Genomic DNA, 17,068 nt, shown 5'->3' with positions numbered 1-17,068 from the left:
CTTTCCACTTCTATGTAAGAGTGGCGAAAGGGGACCGGGGACAGACACATAAGGAAAGATGAAAGAGTAAAAACAAAAATACAATATAAAAGACAAAGGTCACCACATGTACGGTAATAAGCGGGGAAGGGCATCAAAGCTAGAGGACGGGGTTTGGGGCTCCTCGCGGCTCAGAGCGCACGAGCACGGGCTTGGAGTTGGGACTGTCGAGAACAGTCCCGGGGTCTGCCGGGCTTGGGGGCGGTGCCGGCCGGGCAAGGCCTCGGGGTCTGCCAGGCTTGGGGACGGTGCGGCCGGGCACCGTCTCGGTCTGCCAGACCTTGTGGTGGTGCAGCCGGCACCGTCTCGGGCTCGGCCGGCCTCGGCGGCGGTATCGTCGTGCACAGTCACACGGCGTCTGGTTGAGCGCTTTTTAGCTTTAGTCGCTACAACTATCACGGTCATTCGAGCCACTTAGAAAAGTGCCCACTTTGACGAGAGAATGACTTTGCTTTAAATCGGTTTGGGTCTTTGTGAAAGGGAAAATTGTACATCAGTCAGTCCTAGTATTTCTTGAGCCCCTCCTGCAGGCAGACCACTGCGGGAGGTGCTTTGGAACAGGCAGTGAAAATAGAAGACGCGGCCCCTGACTTCGAGGAGCTTGCGATCTAATGAGGGTGACGTGGGGATGTAAACTCTGTCCGTATCTGGGGAACGGGAGAATAAGCGTGGATTCAACCGACACTTGCAAAGGTTAAGGGAAACCTGAATAAACGAACACGTGTATGTAATTGGTACAGTGATATTTACATAAGACTGTTCATCTGGGGGTGTGGGTGTATATAGAGAGAGATGGGTGATTAGGAGCCAGAAAGCCAGGTATCTGCCTGCCGACCATGCGCAGATAAAAGGCAGGACATAACTATCTGTCTCTAACATAGCATCTTGCCAGGAGGTGCCCGTCTCCCCGGGCGCTTCCCGCCTTGGTCGGGGATCGGCTGGCGTGCCTGCTGTGTGACCTTGGGCAAGTCAGTTAGCCTCCCCGGGCCTCGGTTTCCTCATCTGTAAAATGGTCATTCAGTACCTATTCTCCCTCCTTAATCTGTGAGCCGGGATAGGGACCGTGTCCAACCTGATTTTCTTGTATCCACCCTGGTACTTCTTTCATAGTAAGTGCTTAGCAAATATTATCATATTATTATTATCATTGTTTACTATTATTATCATCATAATTATGTCCCCAAGATTTCTACGTGGCAGTTCTATGGAAATACGACCCGAGCTGAAATGCTGCATACAGCACAGTGTAAACCTGCTGGGTTTGCAGCAACTGACCGAGGCTGCCTCAGAGAAGACATTTTCGTCCGAATTCCTTTTTCCGCTCTCTCGCCCGTGGTATTTGTTAAGCGGCTACTATGTGTCAAGCACTAAGTGCCGAGGTAGATACAAGTTAATCGGGTGGGACGTAGTCTCTGTCTCACTTGAGGCTTACAGTCTAAATAGGCGAGAGGAAAGGTATTTCATCCCTAAGTTGCAGGTGAGGAAACCGAGGCGAGAGAAGTGACGTGACTTGCCCAAGGTCGCACAGCAGGCAAGGGGCGGAGCCGGGATTGGAACCCAGGTCCTCTGACTCCCTGGTCCGGGAGAGGGGAGGGGTGGGAGGGGCGAGGGGCTCCGCGGGGAAGCCCAGTCACTGGGGAGCTGCAGGCGCGGCCCGAGGAAGCCAGCGGCGGTGGTCCGAGGGCTTGGGAGCTGGGAACTGGGAGCTGGTTTGTACTCTCCGGGCCTCTGGGCACGGCTTCCTCTCCTGCTCGCAGATCACTGGGACAGATCTGCGGAAGTTTGGCCATTCCCAGAGGGAGGTGGAAACGGAAACCGGGGGAAGCCAGCGGAAGCCATGACCTCTGGGAGCTAGAGAATGTGTTTGTTTGGCTCTCCTCGACCGGAGGGCCTCGTGTTTCTGCTGGGAATGATGGCTTGGAAATGCGCTCGTTGAAGCTTCGGTCCGAATTGCTCTCGTTTTTCCTTCCTGGGCATTTTCACTCACCCAACACAATAGCCACACTGGGCAGATTCACCAACCCAACATAATAGCCACAATGGGCAGATTCACCAGCCCAGCACAATAGCCGCACTGGGCAGATTTGCTAGCCCAACAACATTACTGCTCAAATGAGACTCTTTGTTCAGGCCTGTCTGTGCTCAGGTGGGTTTTGAGTTTGATTCTGTTCTTTCAGCGTCTTTTGTGAGCCCCTCTGCTTCCCTGCTGCCTGTCACCCCTGCGTCCCACCTCTCCCCGACCCCCAGCTAATTCCCCAGGTGTTTGCCTGCTCGTCAGCTGTGCCCTTCCCCTCCTCGCTGACGAGACTGTAAGCCCGTCAGTGGTCAGGGATTGCCTCGATCTGTTGCCGAATTGTACATTCCAAACACTTGGTACAGTGCTCTGCACATAGTAAGCGCTCAGTAAATGCGACTGAATGAATGGGACAGCGAGGGTGAGCCTCAGAACCTTAGTTCCGTGTAATGATGATAATAATTGCGGTATTTGTTATGCCCTTGCTATGTGCCAGGCACTGTCCTAAGCACTGGGATGGATACAAGCAAATCAGGTTGAACACAGTCCCTGTCCCACCTGGGGCTCACGGCCTCAATCCCCATTTTACAGATGAGGTAACTGAGACCCAGAAAAGTGAAGTGACTTGACCGGTCACACGACAGACGGTGGCGGAGCCGGCATTCGAATCTGTGACCTTCTGACTCCCAGACCCGTGGCTCTATCCACTGTGCCGAGTGCTGACTGACGCCTAAACCAAAATCCGTCATCGTGTTCAGTTTCTTTGAGGATGTAATGGGCGGCTAACACCTAGATAGACCCTAGAAAATAAGCATCTTGCAGGCAGAAGCTTGTGTGTCTATCATAGGGTGCTCAGTACTGCTCTCACCACTGCTGCTGCCGCCCCTGTGGTCCCTCAGAAAACTCGAGCAACCACAGATATTCGGTTCAGGCTCAGAGGGACGGAAGGGTTGTGGGGATGACCCCAGGCAAGTGTGACTATCTCTCCGTGAGCTCAGGGTCCTGGCTACGGTCCCAGGGAGATATGGCGGGCGCTGTGGGCCCTGCTTGGGGCGGGTAGGGCGGGGCCTCAAGGACCAGTATTCCCTGAGTTGCTTCCCCTGCACTAAATTCCCCGGGGCTTGGGAGGGAGGGACCCGCCGGCCGTCTCTGAGGAAATTGCAAACACCCGATCCGTGTGTGGACGCGTACGCGCACACGTATAGGCCGAGTTGGGGCCCTTTCTCCATCCAAAGAGACCTGCATCCCAGTCGTTCGTCGAAGCCCGCGGGTATCACTGCCCCCGCGAGTAAAGGCTTCGGCGTTTCTGCCGCTTGCCAAGTCGCAACCCCTCCCTCTCCCCTTTCCCTCCCCGCCCCCACCGTGTGCCGCTTCAGACTGGGACAGGGAGAAGCTGCTGGAGGCGTGGATGGCCAATCCCGAGAACTGCTGCCAGCGTTCAGGGGTCCAGATGCCAACACCACCCCCGAGCGGGTACAACGCCTGGGACACCCTCCCTTCACCCCGGACGCCGCGGACCACGCGCTCCTCCGTCACGTCCCCCGACGAGATAAGCCTGTCGCCGGGGGATCTGGACGCCGCGTTGGTACGTGCCTTCCTCCAGCCTGCCGGGGGCCGGCGGTTTGGGAACCCGGGAGTCCGGGGGATGGACGCCCCTTACGCCTCGGGCCTCGAGTTTTCGCCGTTCCTGCTTCTGAGCGGTCAAGCCCAGGGGAGAGAGGGGCTTTAGGAATGATTTTGCCACCGGAAGATGACCCTGGACAGTAAAGCGGATGCGTCGGCCCCCTGGTCGGGTCCGCCGAACCGGAGCAGGGGAGCGCTGCCAACGTGCGTGTAAAAACGGCCACGCTAAGGAGAAGCTGCTGGGAATGGATTTTGCCCCTGCTTCATCGTGAAGGCCACTGTTACTGGGGAGAGTGGCCTGCTCCCGTCTCACTGCCAACACCATCTTGAATTGTTGGAATATTTCTGTCTCCCTCCTGATCCCACTTGGTCTTCACAGCATCCTGGGCTGGTAGAGCCAGGCAAGGGTGTGTCCTCGTTTTTCAGAGGGTGGAAACTGACGCCCAGAGAAGTGGGGTGACTCGTCCAAGTCAAGTAATCAGTCAGTGGTATTTATTGAGCAGTTACTGCGTGAGGAGCCCTGTACCAAGCACGTAGGAGATTACAATTCAGCAACAGTTCGCAAGGGGCTTAAAGTGTAAATGGGGAAAAGGCAGGAAAGGAAATTGCAGTTAAGGGAAACGGCGGGGTGTAAGGAAATGTACGTAAATGCTGTGGAGCTGGGGTGGGGAGAGTATCAAGTGCTAAAGGTATACAGATCAAGGGGTAGAGGCGAGGGTCTAAGGGGAAATGAGAGTTTAGTCTGGGAAGGCCTTTTGGCAGAGATGTGATTTTAAAAGGGTTTTGAAGATGGGGAGAGACTGCCTCACGGCCCCGTGTTCCTTCCACTGGCCCAGGCGCTGTCAGAAGTCGCCGGCAACGAGGACTGTACCAGAGGGGGTAGCAGGGGGCAGTCCCCAGGCCTCTGACTAAACAAGAGCCCCACGGGGTTTGGTTCTGGCCAGGGGAAAGCCGACGTGTTGGGGGAGAGGGGCTGGGGAGGGGAGGGGAGGGGTGTGTCTGTGTGTCTCACCCACGCACTAAATCAGCGTCTGTGTGAGGGACTCGGAATCTTCCCACGGCCTTTCTACTAGTGACCAAAGTAGGCACAGCCATGGCCCTGTGGCTTTGGAACCTTTATTCATTTATCTGTATTTATTGAGCGCTTACTGTGTGCACAGCACTGTACTAAGCGCTTGGGAAGTACAGTTCGGCAACAGAGACAATCCCTACCCAACGACGGGCTCACAGTCTAGAAGGGGGAGACGGTCAACAAAATAAAGCGAGTAGACAGGCATCACTACCATCAAAGTGGATGAACAGAACCATAGATAAATGCACATCGTTAATAAAATAAATAGAGCAATAAATATGTACAACTATGCACAAGTGCTGGGAGGAGGGGAAGGGGGTAGAGCAGAGGGAGGGAATAGGGGCAATGGGGAGGAGGAGCAGAGGGCTCAGTGTGGGAACCTTGACGTGATGTGGTGCGAAGCGTGGACTCAGCGGGCTCATCCCTCTCCCCATTTCCCTCCTCTCCCAGCCCCACACGCACTTTGCTGGTCCCAGGCTTCCGACATTGCTGTCGACCCAGGTTCTCTCCACTCTACCTTTAATCCATTCTTGAATTCTCTTGCCCTCAGCATTTTCTCTTGGAAAATATTGTCATGTTTTCTCTCTCTCCCTTTCCCCACAGTGCGAGATCTGCATGTGCAATATTTCAGTGTTCGAAGACCCAGTGGACATGCCGTGTGGACATGACTTCTGCAGAGCGTGCTGGGAGGCGTGAGTATTTGCCCCTTGGTTTCCCTTAAGATGGCCGTCCACCTGCTCTCACGCTAGCGGGGGCTGGCGCTCTGCAGCTCCCTGGTATTCTGATCCATGTTTCTCCTGGTGTTTGGAGGCACTTGGGGGTGAGCGGCCAGGCCCCCAGCCTCACTCAGCCAGACTCTCCGACAGCACCGGCGAGGGTCTGGTCGGGGCCGGAAAGGCCCAAAATGGTGGCTTTCTGGCTTGTTAGCAGTTTGAAGCCTGCTGCTCCCCTCCCCCATCCTCCCTAAAATCCCTCCCTCCTTTGCGGCCCAGCACACCCCCGATAAAAAGTTGGCATTTATGAGTTCTAGTTCCTACCTGCTATTTAAACAGAATAAAACCTTGTTTGCTCTTCTCAGGCTTTATATGTAAATAAAAACTCAATTTCTTGGCTTCACGTTGTTGGGCAACAGAAGCCTGCTCACACTCACAGCCCGTTTTGACTGCTAATTCGAGGTAGCCCAGTACAGCTGCACCCCCACGTTTGTCCAGATGGCCGACTGCCATAAGCTACCCCCTGCCTTGGCCTCCCCATTAATTGCCTGTGAATCCTTTGATTGTGGGGAAAAGGCCTTAGAAATCCCACTTCCTGGGGCTTTGAGCCAGTCGCTCCGCCTGGCCAGAGAGTTGAGGCTCAAGAGGGACGGAGACGGGAGCGGGTTGGTGCAGGAGAATTTAGAAGGATGATGCCAGCATCTTTGTTGGGTCTGACGCAGCGATGTACTATAGTAGTCAGGCCGTCAATAATAATAATCGTGGTACTATCCACAGGGGTTGGGTTGATCGGGTTGGACACAGTCCCTTTCCCACTTAGGGCTCACGGCCTTAATCCCCATTTTACAGATGAGGTAACCGAGGGACAGAGAAGTCAAGTGAGTTTCCCAAGGTCACACAGCAGACAACTGGCAGAGCTGGGCTGAAAACCCAAGGCCTCTGACTCTCGGGCACGTGTTCTTCCCATTAGGCCACGCGGCTTCTCGGTCAGTGGCTGCAGGCTTGTGACCTTTCTTCAGCTGGGTTCTGGTGGCAAAAGCGTTGAATGTTTCAGAGAACACGTCCCCTAGTCAGTCATTCGGTCATATTTATTAAATCCTTTCAGCGTGCAGACCTCTGAATCCCAGGTCCCAGACTGGGGTTCGGTTTAGTTGAGTTTGGCCGGACACCGCCTCTTCGCTCACCTTCACCTCAACTGATACGGAAGCGGCTCTTAAAAGAAATGTGGTTTCTCCGTTGCTTCATTCTTTGGTTGCAAATGGAGAAAGGTGTTCTTTAGGTTTTTGTTTTTGGTATTGGTTAAGTGCTTACCTTGTGCCAGACACTGTATTAAGTTCTGAGGTAGATTCAGGATAATCAGGTTGGACACAGTTCCCGTCCCACATGGAGCTCACGGTCTTAATCCACATTTTACAGATGAGGTAACTGAAGCAGACAGAAGTCAAGGGACTCGTTATTAAGTTTTGTTTGAGTGACAAGGAAAGGCCGGGAGAGTGAGATCCACTGCCTTTCAGTTGGTCTCTTTTGTCGGAATAGGTCAGCCTGGGACGGGTACCTGTTATCTCATGGGTTCGAATCCCGACTCTGCCACTTGTCAGCTGTGGGACTGTGGGCAAGTCACTTCACTTCTTTGTGCCTCAGTGACCTCATCTGTAAAATGGGGATGAAGACTGTGAGCCTCACGTGGGACAACCTGATTACACTATGTCTACCCCAGCGCTTAGAACAGTGCTCTGCACATAGTAAGCGCTTAACAAATACCAACATTATTATCTAGGCCAGAGTTAAATGTGCCACTCGGGTGTCTCAGGCTGCAAGAGGAATCGGTTCCCATTCCTTAGCCCCCGCCCACCGCTGACGACGGATGTGTCGTTTTGCTAGGTTCCTGAATTTGAAAATTCAGGAGGGAGAAGCTCATAACATTTTCTGCCCAGCCTACGAGTGCTTCCAGCTGGTCCCCGTGGAGGTCATCGAGAGCGTGGTCTCCCGGGAGATGGACAAACGCTACCTCCAGTTCGACATCAAGGTACAGGCCGCACGGATCCCCACTGTCTGGCGGGGAGGCCCGCCCGCCTCCGGGGCGAGCCGGAGGCCTCCCCGGGCCTGCCGCTCGTGTCCGGTTCAGGAGGCTCGAGCCCTTGAGGCCCAGGCGAGCGGGTGACCCCGCTTGGCCCCAGCCCAGGCTGGCCCAGGGGCCGCTGGGCTGCAGGCGGGAGTTGCGTGGGGTTTTCTGGCGGGCCAGAGGGTGCCAAGCGCCAGGCGGGCAGCCCTGAGCTCTAGTGGTGCCAAAGCTGATTGGGAATGTGAGTGCCCCCATGGAGGGAAACCTTCTCTCCACTCCCCCACCCCCACACTGGGCCTAAACTGGCCTGGACCGTGTGTCGTGTATGTGGCCCGGGCTGGCCTAGATCACGTGTCACCTGCTGGCGGCCACGGCTGGGCCGGACCGTGTGTGACGTGTGGCCCGGACCGGACCACGTGTCAACTGCACGTTGACCGCATAACTCCTTAAAATATACGAAAACGGAGGAACGAGAGTCGTGAGTGAGCGGTCATGCTGGTTTGTCAACCCACTGGGGTCTTTACCAGTTTGGTTACCTGTCCCCAACCCTCACACCCACGTGGTTCCTCGGGCTATGAGCTCCATCCTGGCACGGGACGGAATCTGCGCTCCACCTCCCCCCGCACTGACTCTCACCCGGCGTTTTTTCTTCCCAGGCCTTTGTGGAAAACAATCCTGCCATTAAGTGGTGCCCCACGGCCGGCTGTGAGCGAGCCGTCCGGCTGACCCAGCAAGGATCCGGCATCGCCGGCTCGGACACCCTCAGCTTTCCGCTGCTGAGTGCGCCTGCCGTGGACTGCGGGAAAGGACATCTCTTCTGCTGGTGAGCTCCGAGGGGCTCTTGGAGGGAAGGACCGGGCCAGGGCATCCCAGTGGGTCATTAGCACGAACCCGAAGGCGTTCTCTGTGGAGATGAAGTGAGGCGTCAGATTTCGGGGGATACCGTCGGTCATCCTGCTAGGCGACGGTCGCCCTCCCGAGAAACCTTCCTTTTGGGAAGAATCGTGTTCGAGTCCTCACCCCCGGCCGGCACGGGGCCCCTCCCACCCCCAGATCGGCTGCTGCCCGGACAGATGCGCCTCGTGGGTGGGGGGAGCGTTCGGCAATTCCCCAAAAGGTGTGTGAAAGCAGGTGACGGGAGGACTGACCAGCCGTCAAACGGTCTTTCCGGCCGCAACCCCACCCGTGGGCACGATCCACCGTCCAAGCCCTGAGGACGGCTCGAGCTCCACGACGGAACTGTTGCCGCCCGGCTTCCGACATGTGCAGCCGTGGATCGTCAGAGCTCTGAACGTTGGTCTTTTTGTAACCTTCCTCCTTCTCGATCAACCAGTCAATCGGTGGTGTTTACCCTCTGCAGAACACTGTGCTAAGCACACTTGGAAGAGTGCAGTAGAGCTGGTAGACCCGATCCCTACCCCCCTAAAAGCTTGCAGTCTACCGAGTGCAGAGCACTGTATTAAACACTCGACATAGCACCGCAGAGGTAGTAGGCATAATCTCCCATCCTCCAAGACGTCACAGTGTGACAGGTTGTAATTATAAAAATCACTTCAGAATGAAACAGTGACACGGAGCGAAGCGTAGCGATCGCTTGATCCTCCGGAATGGAAGCAACAAATCTCATGAATTCCCTTTCCTTCATTTCCAACCTGTAGCAAGTTTGATCTTATATTTTGCAGTAAGTCCCCACCTTGTGCCCATTAGGTCTGTGTCTGACCTAATTATCTGGGATCTGCCCTATGCTTAGTACAGCGTTTGACACATAGTAGGCACTTAACAATATCACCGTTATCGTTCTTCTGATTATTATCGTTAGGGGGCTTTGCATCTGACCAGCAATCAGAAAGGGAAATCCACCCCGACAGGTGGACGCTTCCTTCTGTACTGGCAGAAGCGGTGTGGGCTCGTGCCCCGTTCCCCGCCGTCACAGTGAGCTTGCCTCCCTCCCCAGGGCACCACCACTACCCTCCTGGAGCAAAAGACAGCTTGGCAGATTGTATAAGAGACGAGGCCCGGAATTTCTGAGGGGTTTTTCCACCTAAGGAAGTTGAGAGCGGCCCTTTTGTGCAAATAACAAAGGGTAATCGTTTTTCAAAACCAAAAAGTTGTTTCCGTATTTATTTCCCTTCCTCGGGCTCTGTGCGCTCATAAGTGCCAAAACAAGAACTGTTGCAGCTCAGAAATGTGCACTGAATAAACGTCTCGGCCTTTGATCCTGAGCAAAAATCCTCCTCTTTAATGGATGGCACCGTGCTAGGCCACGGCCCCTCCCTCGCTCGCCGCCTTTATTGGCGGTGTTTAGGATGCTGCAGATGTCGAAATCTATTTTGCTCCCTGAAGCTTTTTTTAAAGAGGGAGTCGTGATGAGTCTGGATTCCATCTTGGCACACCTACACCCAAGCACCATCTGGAGTCAGCCCGCCCGTGGCAGCGGCGACGCCGACTCCGACGGCGGCGAATCTCTTGCCCTCTTGGGGGTCTTTCCCGCCGGCCCGAAAACGAGGGTTGGGAAAACCGGCTTCCTCTCGGAGCCGACTAATCAGCGTTCGGCCCCTTGACCCCAACCGGTCGACCCCCCCGGCGGCGGTCAGTCCGTCGGTCCGTAGATTAATGAACGAATGAGTGAATGGCATTCTTGGAGGGCTTACCGTGTGCAGAGCCCTGGACTGAGTGCTTCCGCTCACTGCGTATCGCTGCTGCTGGCGGAGCGACGGTGTGCTTGACTGGGTTGCGGACACCCCGTTGACCGCCCGGAGCATCGGTATACGCGGCTGGCCTGGACCCTTGAGGGACCTTATCGAAATGAAAGATGTGATCCCTGCCCTTGGAGAATTTATAGGCGAAAGAGAGATGCAGTGGAGATACAGGAGCAAAAATACCAGCATCAAGAGGTTGAGTCACATCTCCACGATGGCCCTTCCTAAGGCAGATGGAAGTGAGCTATTTTTTAATTTTTTTTTACTTTCGGTTTTCTTTTAAGGCATTTTTTAAGCACTTCTTATCTGCTGAGCTCTAGGGTAGAGCAAAGGTTATAAGAACAGATGCAGTCCCTATCCCATACAGAGCTCTCAATCTGTCTTATCTCCATTTAACAACTGAGGAAACTGAGGCCCAAAGAAGTGACCTGGGTTCTAATCCTAGCTCTGCCACCTGCCTGCTGCGTGGCCTGGGCAAGTCACATGACTTCTCTGCGCCTCAGTTACCTCATCTGTAAAATGGGGACTAAGATTGCGAACCCCATGTGGGATGGGGACTGTGTTCAACTTGGTTAGCTTGTATCTACCCCAGCAGTTAGTACAGAGCTTGGCTCATAGTACGTGCTTAACAAATACCATAAAAAAAAAAGTGAAGTGGCTTGCCCAAGGTCACGCAGCAGGCCAGAGGGGGAGCAGGGACTCAAACTAGTATCCTGACTCCCTGTCCCATGCTCTTGCCACTAAAGCACACTGCCTCCCAGCGCTCCGTCCCAGGAACGCTTTCCCCTGCTTGCGGAAGCCGTCACTGATTGCAGGCTGGACATGTCGGGCGCCCGATCCAGCCTGGCACCATGTCCCCCTCCCTCCCTCCCTTCCTCCCTCCATGTCAGCTCTCCACATCTTCCACCTTAAGGTAGCATCTGGAAAGCCTAGGTTTCCACAGCACAGTCTCCCATTCCCCACGAGGTGGACCCAGCAGTAGACGAGCTGGGCTCTGCTTCTGTACCCAGTCTACTTCTTTCATTTAATCAGTAAGACAGTTGATGGTGTTCCTTGACCACTTAATCTGGGCACAGCCCCGGACTAAGCGCCGGGACGAGTACCACGGTAGAGTGGTTAGACCCCATTCCCACCCTCAAGATCTTCCGTTTATTTATGATATTAATGTCGTCTCTCCCTCTAGACTCTAAGCTCGTTGTGGGAATCATTCTATTGTACTCTCCCAAGTGCTTAGTACAGTCCTCTACATATAATAAGTGCTCAATAAATGCAGTTGACTGACTTTTTGACCGACTTCCAGTTCGGTGCTTCCCTGAGAATCCTCTCACCAAGTAGGCGCACGCTGCTCAGTCAGTCAGCACACCCAGGCTCCAACTAGAGTCTGGTTTGGGGGGCTAGGACCGCAAGCTCAGCTGGCTCGCCCGGTGGGAACAGACACTGATTGGGAACAGGGAAGAGACAGGGGAGCCTCCGGCCTCGACACCGCACAGGTCTCGTCTCCCCACGGGCAGGAATGGTTTCGCTTCACGCCTGCCCTCCCGGGCTGTCTTGGAAGTAGTTGGCGGCTGCCCATTCCCAGATCAGAATGTGCCTTCCTCCAGATGGGGTAAGGACTGTGATCTCTGCGCTCCAAACCCCGGCCCCATAGTGCCAGGATCAAGCCAGGCCCCCGGTGGGTGCTCGGCGCCTGCTACCGGGGCAGAGAAGGGAGCAGCGCCCCTGAGCGCGTGGGGGATTGGGCATTTGGTTGCTCCGATCCTTCCGTTCAGCCACTCCGTCGCCTGGAGTTGAAGAGGCAGCTCACCTTGTCGGTGATCCCCGGGTGCCCTACGAGTCCTAAGGTCCCCGAGACTCAAGTGGAGTGAGATTGGGACCTGTGAAACCGGGCTTCTTCTGCCTTTGCCCTCTTCGGCCCCTGGTCTCCCCTCGGAACTCCGGGGACCGGGAAGTCCGTTTTGGGTTTGCCCGGCTCCGGATGAACTGAGGCCCAAACTCTCCTTTGTGAGCCCCGGAACCAATGGGATCTCTTTCCTGCTCCCGAGGACCCTCGGGCCGCCTCCCTGTCCCCCGCCCGGACCGCTGCCCCAGCGACCGGCGTCAGCTGTTTGGCATCTGACACCTAGGGTGGCGATGGGGCCGAGGGAGAGCAGCTTCCTGCAGGGGCGGGGGTCGCCTAACATGTGCAACTCGGTTTCCTTCTCTCCTCCCCCAGGGAGTGCCTTGGCGAAGCCCACGAGCCCTGTGACTGCCAAACGTGGAAAAACTGGCTGCAGAAGATCACGGAAATGAAACCGGAAGAGCGTAAGGGAGATCCCGCAGGCTCCGCCGGGGCCTTGTCGGCTCTGACCGCCAATTGGCCCCACCCCGCCGGCCCCCTCCAGCTCCGGGGGAGGGAGAGGAAAACGAGAACAAAGACATTGGGCGAGCCGGCTGGTCGGGAGAACCCACGGTTCTAAGTCACGTGGAGAAAATTCTCTCCTTGGCGGGCAGGGCCGGGAAATGAACCGCCCAGCTCCCCACGGTCAGTGTTCACCAGACCAGATCGATCTAGGTAGTCATTGAGTCGGTCTCCTCCCTTTCGACTCCTGAGTCCTGCTGCCCGTCTCCGGGCCTCAGACGGGACCGCCGATTAGCTCCTCCCCCTAGGTTGGGAGGCCGGGGGAGCGGCATGGATGGAGGAAGTCGGAGGCGGGGGATGGAGCTCTGCGGAGAGGGAGGAAGATAGAGCGGAGCGTTTGACTTCGGTCACTCTAGCCATCTGTCTGCGTCTCAGGAGAAAATCAGTCAATCGGTCTCATTTATTGCGTGCTTATCGTGTGCCGAGCACCGGACTGGAACGTGAGAGGGTCCAGCCCTACAGAGGCGGTAGACGCGTTTACTGCCCACAGTGAGCTGAGGGGCTAGAGGGAAAGGGACAGGAAGGGAGAATCTTACAAGTTGGAAGGGATCTGTCGCCTTCATTTCTCTTTGTTCTCCCTCCCCCGCCACCAAGAAGAGCAGAGAGGAATTGGGAGGGAGGAAAACCTGAAGAGGAAGGGAGGGAGACCTTTGCCACGTGGGGTCACTGAAGCCGGAGAATCCACAGGATCAGGTGTGCCGACGGCCTGAGCCCTAGTAGATGCCAGGGGCGTCGGAAGACCCGTTCTTCCGGCTGCACGTACCCTGCCCCCGGGGAAGCAACCCAGGAAAGGTTCACGTCGCCCAAGTAGCCCCAAAAGAGCCGACTGTAACAGATGCTCATTTTCGATGCGGTGCCTTCAGAATCCACTCTAAATCTGGAGTCGTTTCACTGTTCGGGTTTGAGCGTTTGAATCTGGGACTGTTGATGTGGCCAGGATTCTGCAGTTGGCCCCGGGCTTGCCAGGCCCCCCTGCGTGTTAAAGGCAGGCGCCTTCCCCGTGAAACCCCAGCGTTGGTCCTCGGAGCTAGAGTCCGAGAGACGCAGGAGCGGGTGGTGCCCGTCGGGCTGTGGAGTTCCCCAAGGGGCTGAAGCCCGGAGTCCCTTTTTCCCTTTCGTGTCGGTGGGGACTTTCCCTTTGCACCTGCAGCCCTTCAGCCCCTCGGGCTTCCTCTGGCGGTAAAGCAGAGCTCCGGCCACGGGGGCCGACCACTGGAGCCACGGCAGTTGCCACGGCCTCCATGTCGGAGGACCCGAACACCCTGCGGAGCGACTAGTAAACTTCCGTGGGGAGCCGGGAGCCCGGACCCCTCTGTCACACCCGGATCTCTGCCCCAGGGCGGCGCTGAATCGCCAGTCTGGGCCAACCCGGCTTTGTGCCGGGACCTTGTAGGTTGGGATCCTGTTTGGCTCCTTGGCATTGCTGCGGGTGCCTAGGAGGTGCGGATGGAAGCGCGCCTGGAGCCGGATGTGTCACTGGGAGCGGGTCGGATCCGCGGGGACCAACTTCTCTTTGGGAGAACGGGGCCGGTGGGGATGGGCAGGGTCTTCGGAGGCAAGCGGGCCCGGCTGGGCCTAGGACAGGGCAATCAAATGGTCAATCAATCAGTAGTATTTATTGAGCACCTACTGTGTGCAGGGCACTGTTCTAAGCGCTTGGGAGAGTTCACTACAACAGAGTTGGTAGACACAATCCCTGCCCACAAGAAACTTAGAGTCTAGAGGTGGGGAGACGGTCCCTCTGAACTGTAAGCTCGTTGTGGGCAGGGAATGGATCTGTTTATTGTTGTATTGTACTCTCTCAGGCGTTCAGTACAGTACCCTGCACCCAAAAGGCTGAAATACAATTGACTGACTGTAAAATTAGACTCTAAATTAATGCTGTTTGGCATCTGACACCTTGGCATCTGGAGAGGCAGAGTATGAGGTCTTGTAATGTAAGTACCAGAGGGCTGGGAGCGAGGTGAGTATATAAGTGCTTAAGAGGTACACTCCCAACTGCATATAGGAGATGCAGAAGGGCAAGTGAATAGGGGAAATGGGGGCTTAGTGAGGTAAGACCTCCTAGAGGAGCTGTGATTTTGATAGACCTCTGAAGGTGGGAATAAGCGGTGGTCTGTTTGATAGGAAGGGGGAGCGAGTTCCAGGCCAGAGGGAGGACGGGGGCGAAGGGCTCAGTGACGAGACAGACGCGATGGAGGTACGGTGAGCGGATTGGCGATGAAGGAGTCAAGCGAGTGGCCTGAGTTGTAGTAAGAGATCACGAAGTAAGGGAGGAAGAGGAGAGCTGATTGAGGCCCTCAAACCCAACGGTAAGAGGTTTGTTCGATGTAGAGATGGATGGGCAACCGCTGGAGGTTTCGAGGAGTGGGGAGGTGTGGACTGAACGGTATTTTTTTCCCTAACAAAATGATCCGGGCAACAGTACGAACCGGAGAGAGGGAGAGGCAGGAGCCAGGGAGCCCAGCAAGGAGAATGACGCAGTAGTTGAGGTAGGGTGCGACAGGTGCTCGGATCGCATGGTGACAGTTGGGATGGAGAGGAAGCGTTGGATTCTAGAGATGTCGCGAAGGCAGAACTGACGGGACGTGGCGACAGACCGGATAAATGGGTCGGATGAGGGAGGAGAGTCGGAGATAACGCCCGGGTTTTGGGCTCGCGAGACAAAGTGGTGGTGTTGTCTACAGTATTGAGAAAGTCTGAAGGAGAACAGGGTTTGAGTGCTCTGATACGGAGCTCTGGGGGTAAGGTGGGCAGGATGTTTGAGTAGAGAAGTCCTGAAGGCAGAATGAAATTCGAGACTGCAGAGAAGGAGAGAGGTTGAGGCTGGAGAAGTATATTTGGGAATTATCCATGTAGAGTTGGTATTTGAAACCATTTGAGCGTTAGACAAGCAGCATGGCTTGGTGGATAGAGCACGGGCCTGGGAGTCAGAAGGACCTGGGTTCTAATTCTGGCTGTGCCACGTGTCTGAGACCTTGGGCAAGTCACTTCAGTTCTCTGGGCCTCAGTTACTCATCTGTAAAATGGGGATTAAGACTGAGCCCCATGTGGGACAGGGACTATGTCCAACTCGATTAACTTGTATCTACCCCAGCGCTTAGAAGGGTGCTTGGCACATAGTAAGCGCTTAACAAGTACCATAATAATAATTATCATTATTGTTATTGTTCGCAGTCACGGGAACCATCCCCCGATAGCCCCCATGGAGTCGGCCCCTCTGGTCCAGTGCCCACGGCCACCCAAGAGGTTGGATGGCAGCCCGGCCCCGGACCCCTTCCATCTGGTCCGAGGCCCAGGGCCGCTTTGCCTCCCCGGGGCTCTGCCCAAGCTTGTTGAGCCACTGGCTCGCCTGGCTGCCTCCTTCCCCGAGGTCGCATGTCTGGCTAGGCAGCAGTTCCTCAGAATCCGTTCCGTTCTGTTTCGCCGAGGAAGAGAGATGGTCGAGAGGAGGGCGTGGCTCAGGTGAGAAGCGGCATAGCCCAGTGGATAGAGCACGGGCCCGGGAGTCAGAAGGACCTGGGTTATAATCCCGGCTCCCCCACTTGTCCGCCGTGTGACCTCGGCGAGGCTCTCTGCCTCAGGCGCCTCATCTGTAAAATGGGGATTAAGACTGTGAGCCCCGCGTGGGACGCGGACCGTGTCCAACCTCCTTATCTTGTACCTACCCCAGCGCTTAGAACAGTGCCTGGCACATAGTAAGCGCTTAACAAATACCATAAAAAAAAGAAAAAGTTGTCTCCCTTGTGGGCTGAATTCAGTGTCTCAGTTTTCTCGCCTTCTGTCCGCCCACTGTTACGTGCTGACTCGATAGTAGCATGGACATTTTTTGAGTGCCAACTGGGTGAATTGCACTGTACCGAGCACTGTGCCGTACCGTACTGCCGAGTAGGTGGTTTCCAATCATCTGTGTGTCGTCCTGCTCCCCGGATGCCTTTCCAGGGTGGCTCTGTAGATCGAACAGGACTGGACCTGCCCCAGAGCCCGGCCCGTTGGCACTGGAGAATAGATCAGACAGACCGCCATGGGGCAACCCCAGAATCTCTAGGCAAGCTCAGGGTGGTCAGAAGCAGGAAGTGTCAGCCGGGGCCAGCCCCTTCTCCTAGAGTCGACACGCCACGCCACCTGGGTCCTCCGGGCCTGACTCTGAGCGGAAGCCGCGGGACCGTTCTGGGAGCTCACGGTCAGTGATGCTGTCAGGAACTGGCCTCATCGCTTCCTGCCAGCTGCCCCTTCACCTCGGCCCCTGCTGGCGTCTCTGTGAGGCTGAGCCATTTCTCCGGTGTTCCCCGTGTTGAGTACAAGGTTGGGGAGTGCCGAAGCAGGGTACACCGACCATGAGTGTCCCACAGCAGGCCAGGGGCCGAGCTGAGATTCAAACTCGCGTCTTCTGGCTCTTGGGCCTGTGCTCTATCCGTAAGGCCATCCCGCCTCATGAGAAAAAGTGT

General features: G+C 55.8%; 1 protein-coding gene across 3 annotated transcripts in view; it reads left to right on the top strand.

Moving 5' to 3' along the window:
- Positions 1 to 17,068, top strand: part of ANKIB1 (ankyrin repeat and IBR domain containing 1) — an 89,239-nt gene that overhangs the window by 54,313 nt on the left and 17,858 nt on the right. For all 3 annotated transcript variants that reach the window (XM_029070591.2, XM_029070589.2, XM_029070590.2), the window contains exons 6-10: positions 3,430 to 3,638; positions 5,352 to 5,440; positions 7,343 to 7,487; positions 8,180 to 8,346; positions 12,435 to 12,523. In XM_029070591.2, coding sequence (XP_028926424.1) covers positions 3,430 to 3,638; positions 5,352 to 5,440; positions 7,343 to 7,487; positions 8,180 to 8,346; positions 12,435 to 12,523 — 699 coding nt within the window. The remainder of the gene's footprint in view (positions 1 to 3,429; positions 3,639 to 5,351; positions 5,441 to 7,342; positions 7,488 to 8,179; positions 8,347 to 12,434; positions 12,524 to 17,068) is intronic.

The sequence above is a fragment of the Ornithorhynchus anatinus genome, chromosome 8, assembly GCF_004115215.2.
Source record: "Ornithorhynchus anatinus isolate Pmale09 chromosome 8, mOrnAna1.pri.v4, whole genome shotgun sequence".
NCBI classification, from domain to species: domain Eukaryota; kingdom Metazoa; phylum Chordata; class Mammalia; order Monotremata; family Ornithorhynchidae; genus Ornithorhynchus; species Ornithorhynchus anatinus.
The sequence above is the reverse complement of the archived record's forward strand: the minus strand, read 5'-3'. Positions and strand labels throughout refer to the sequence as shown.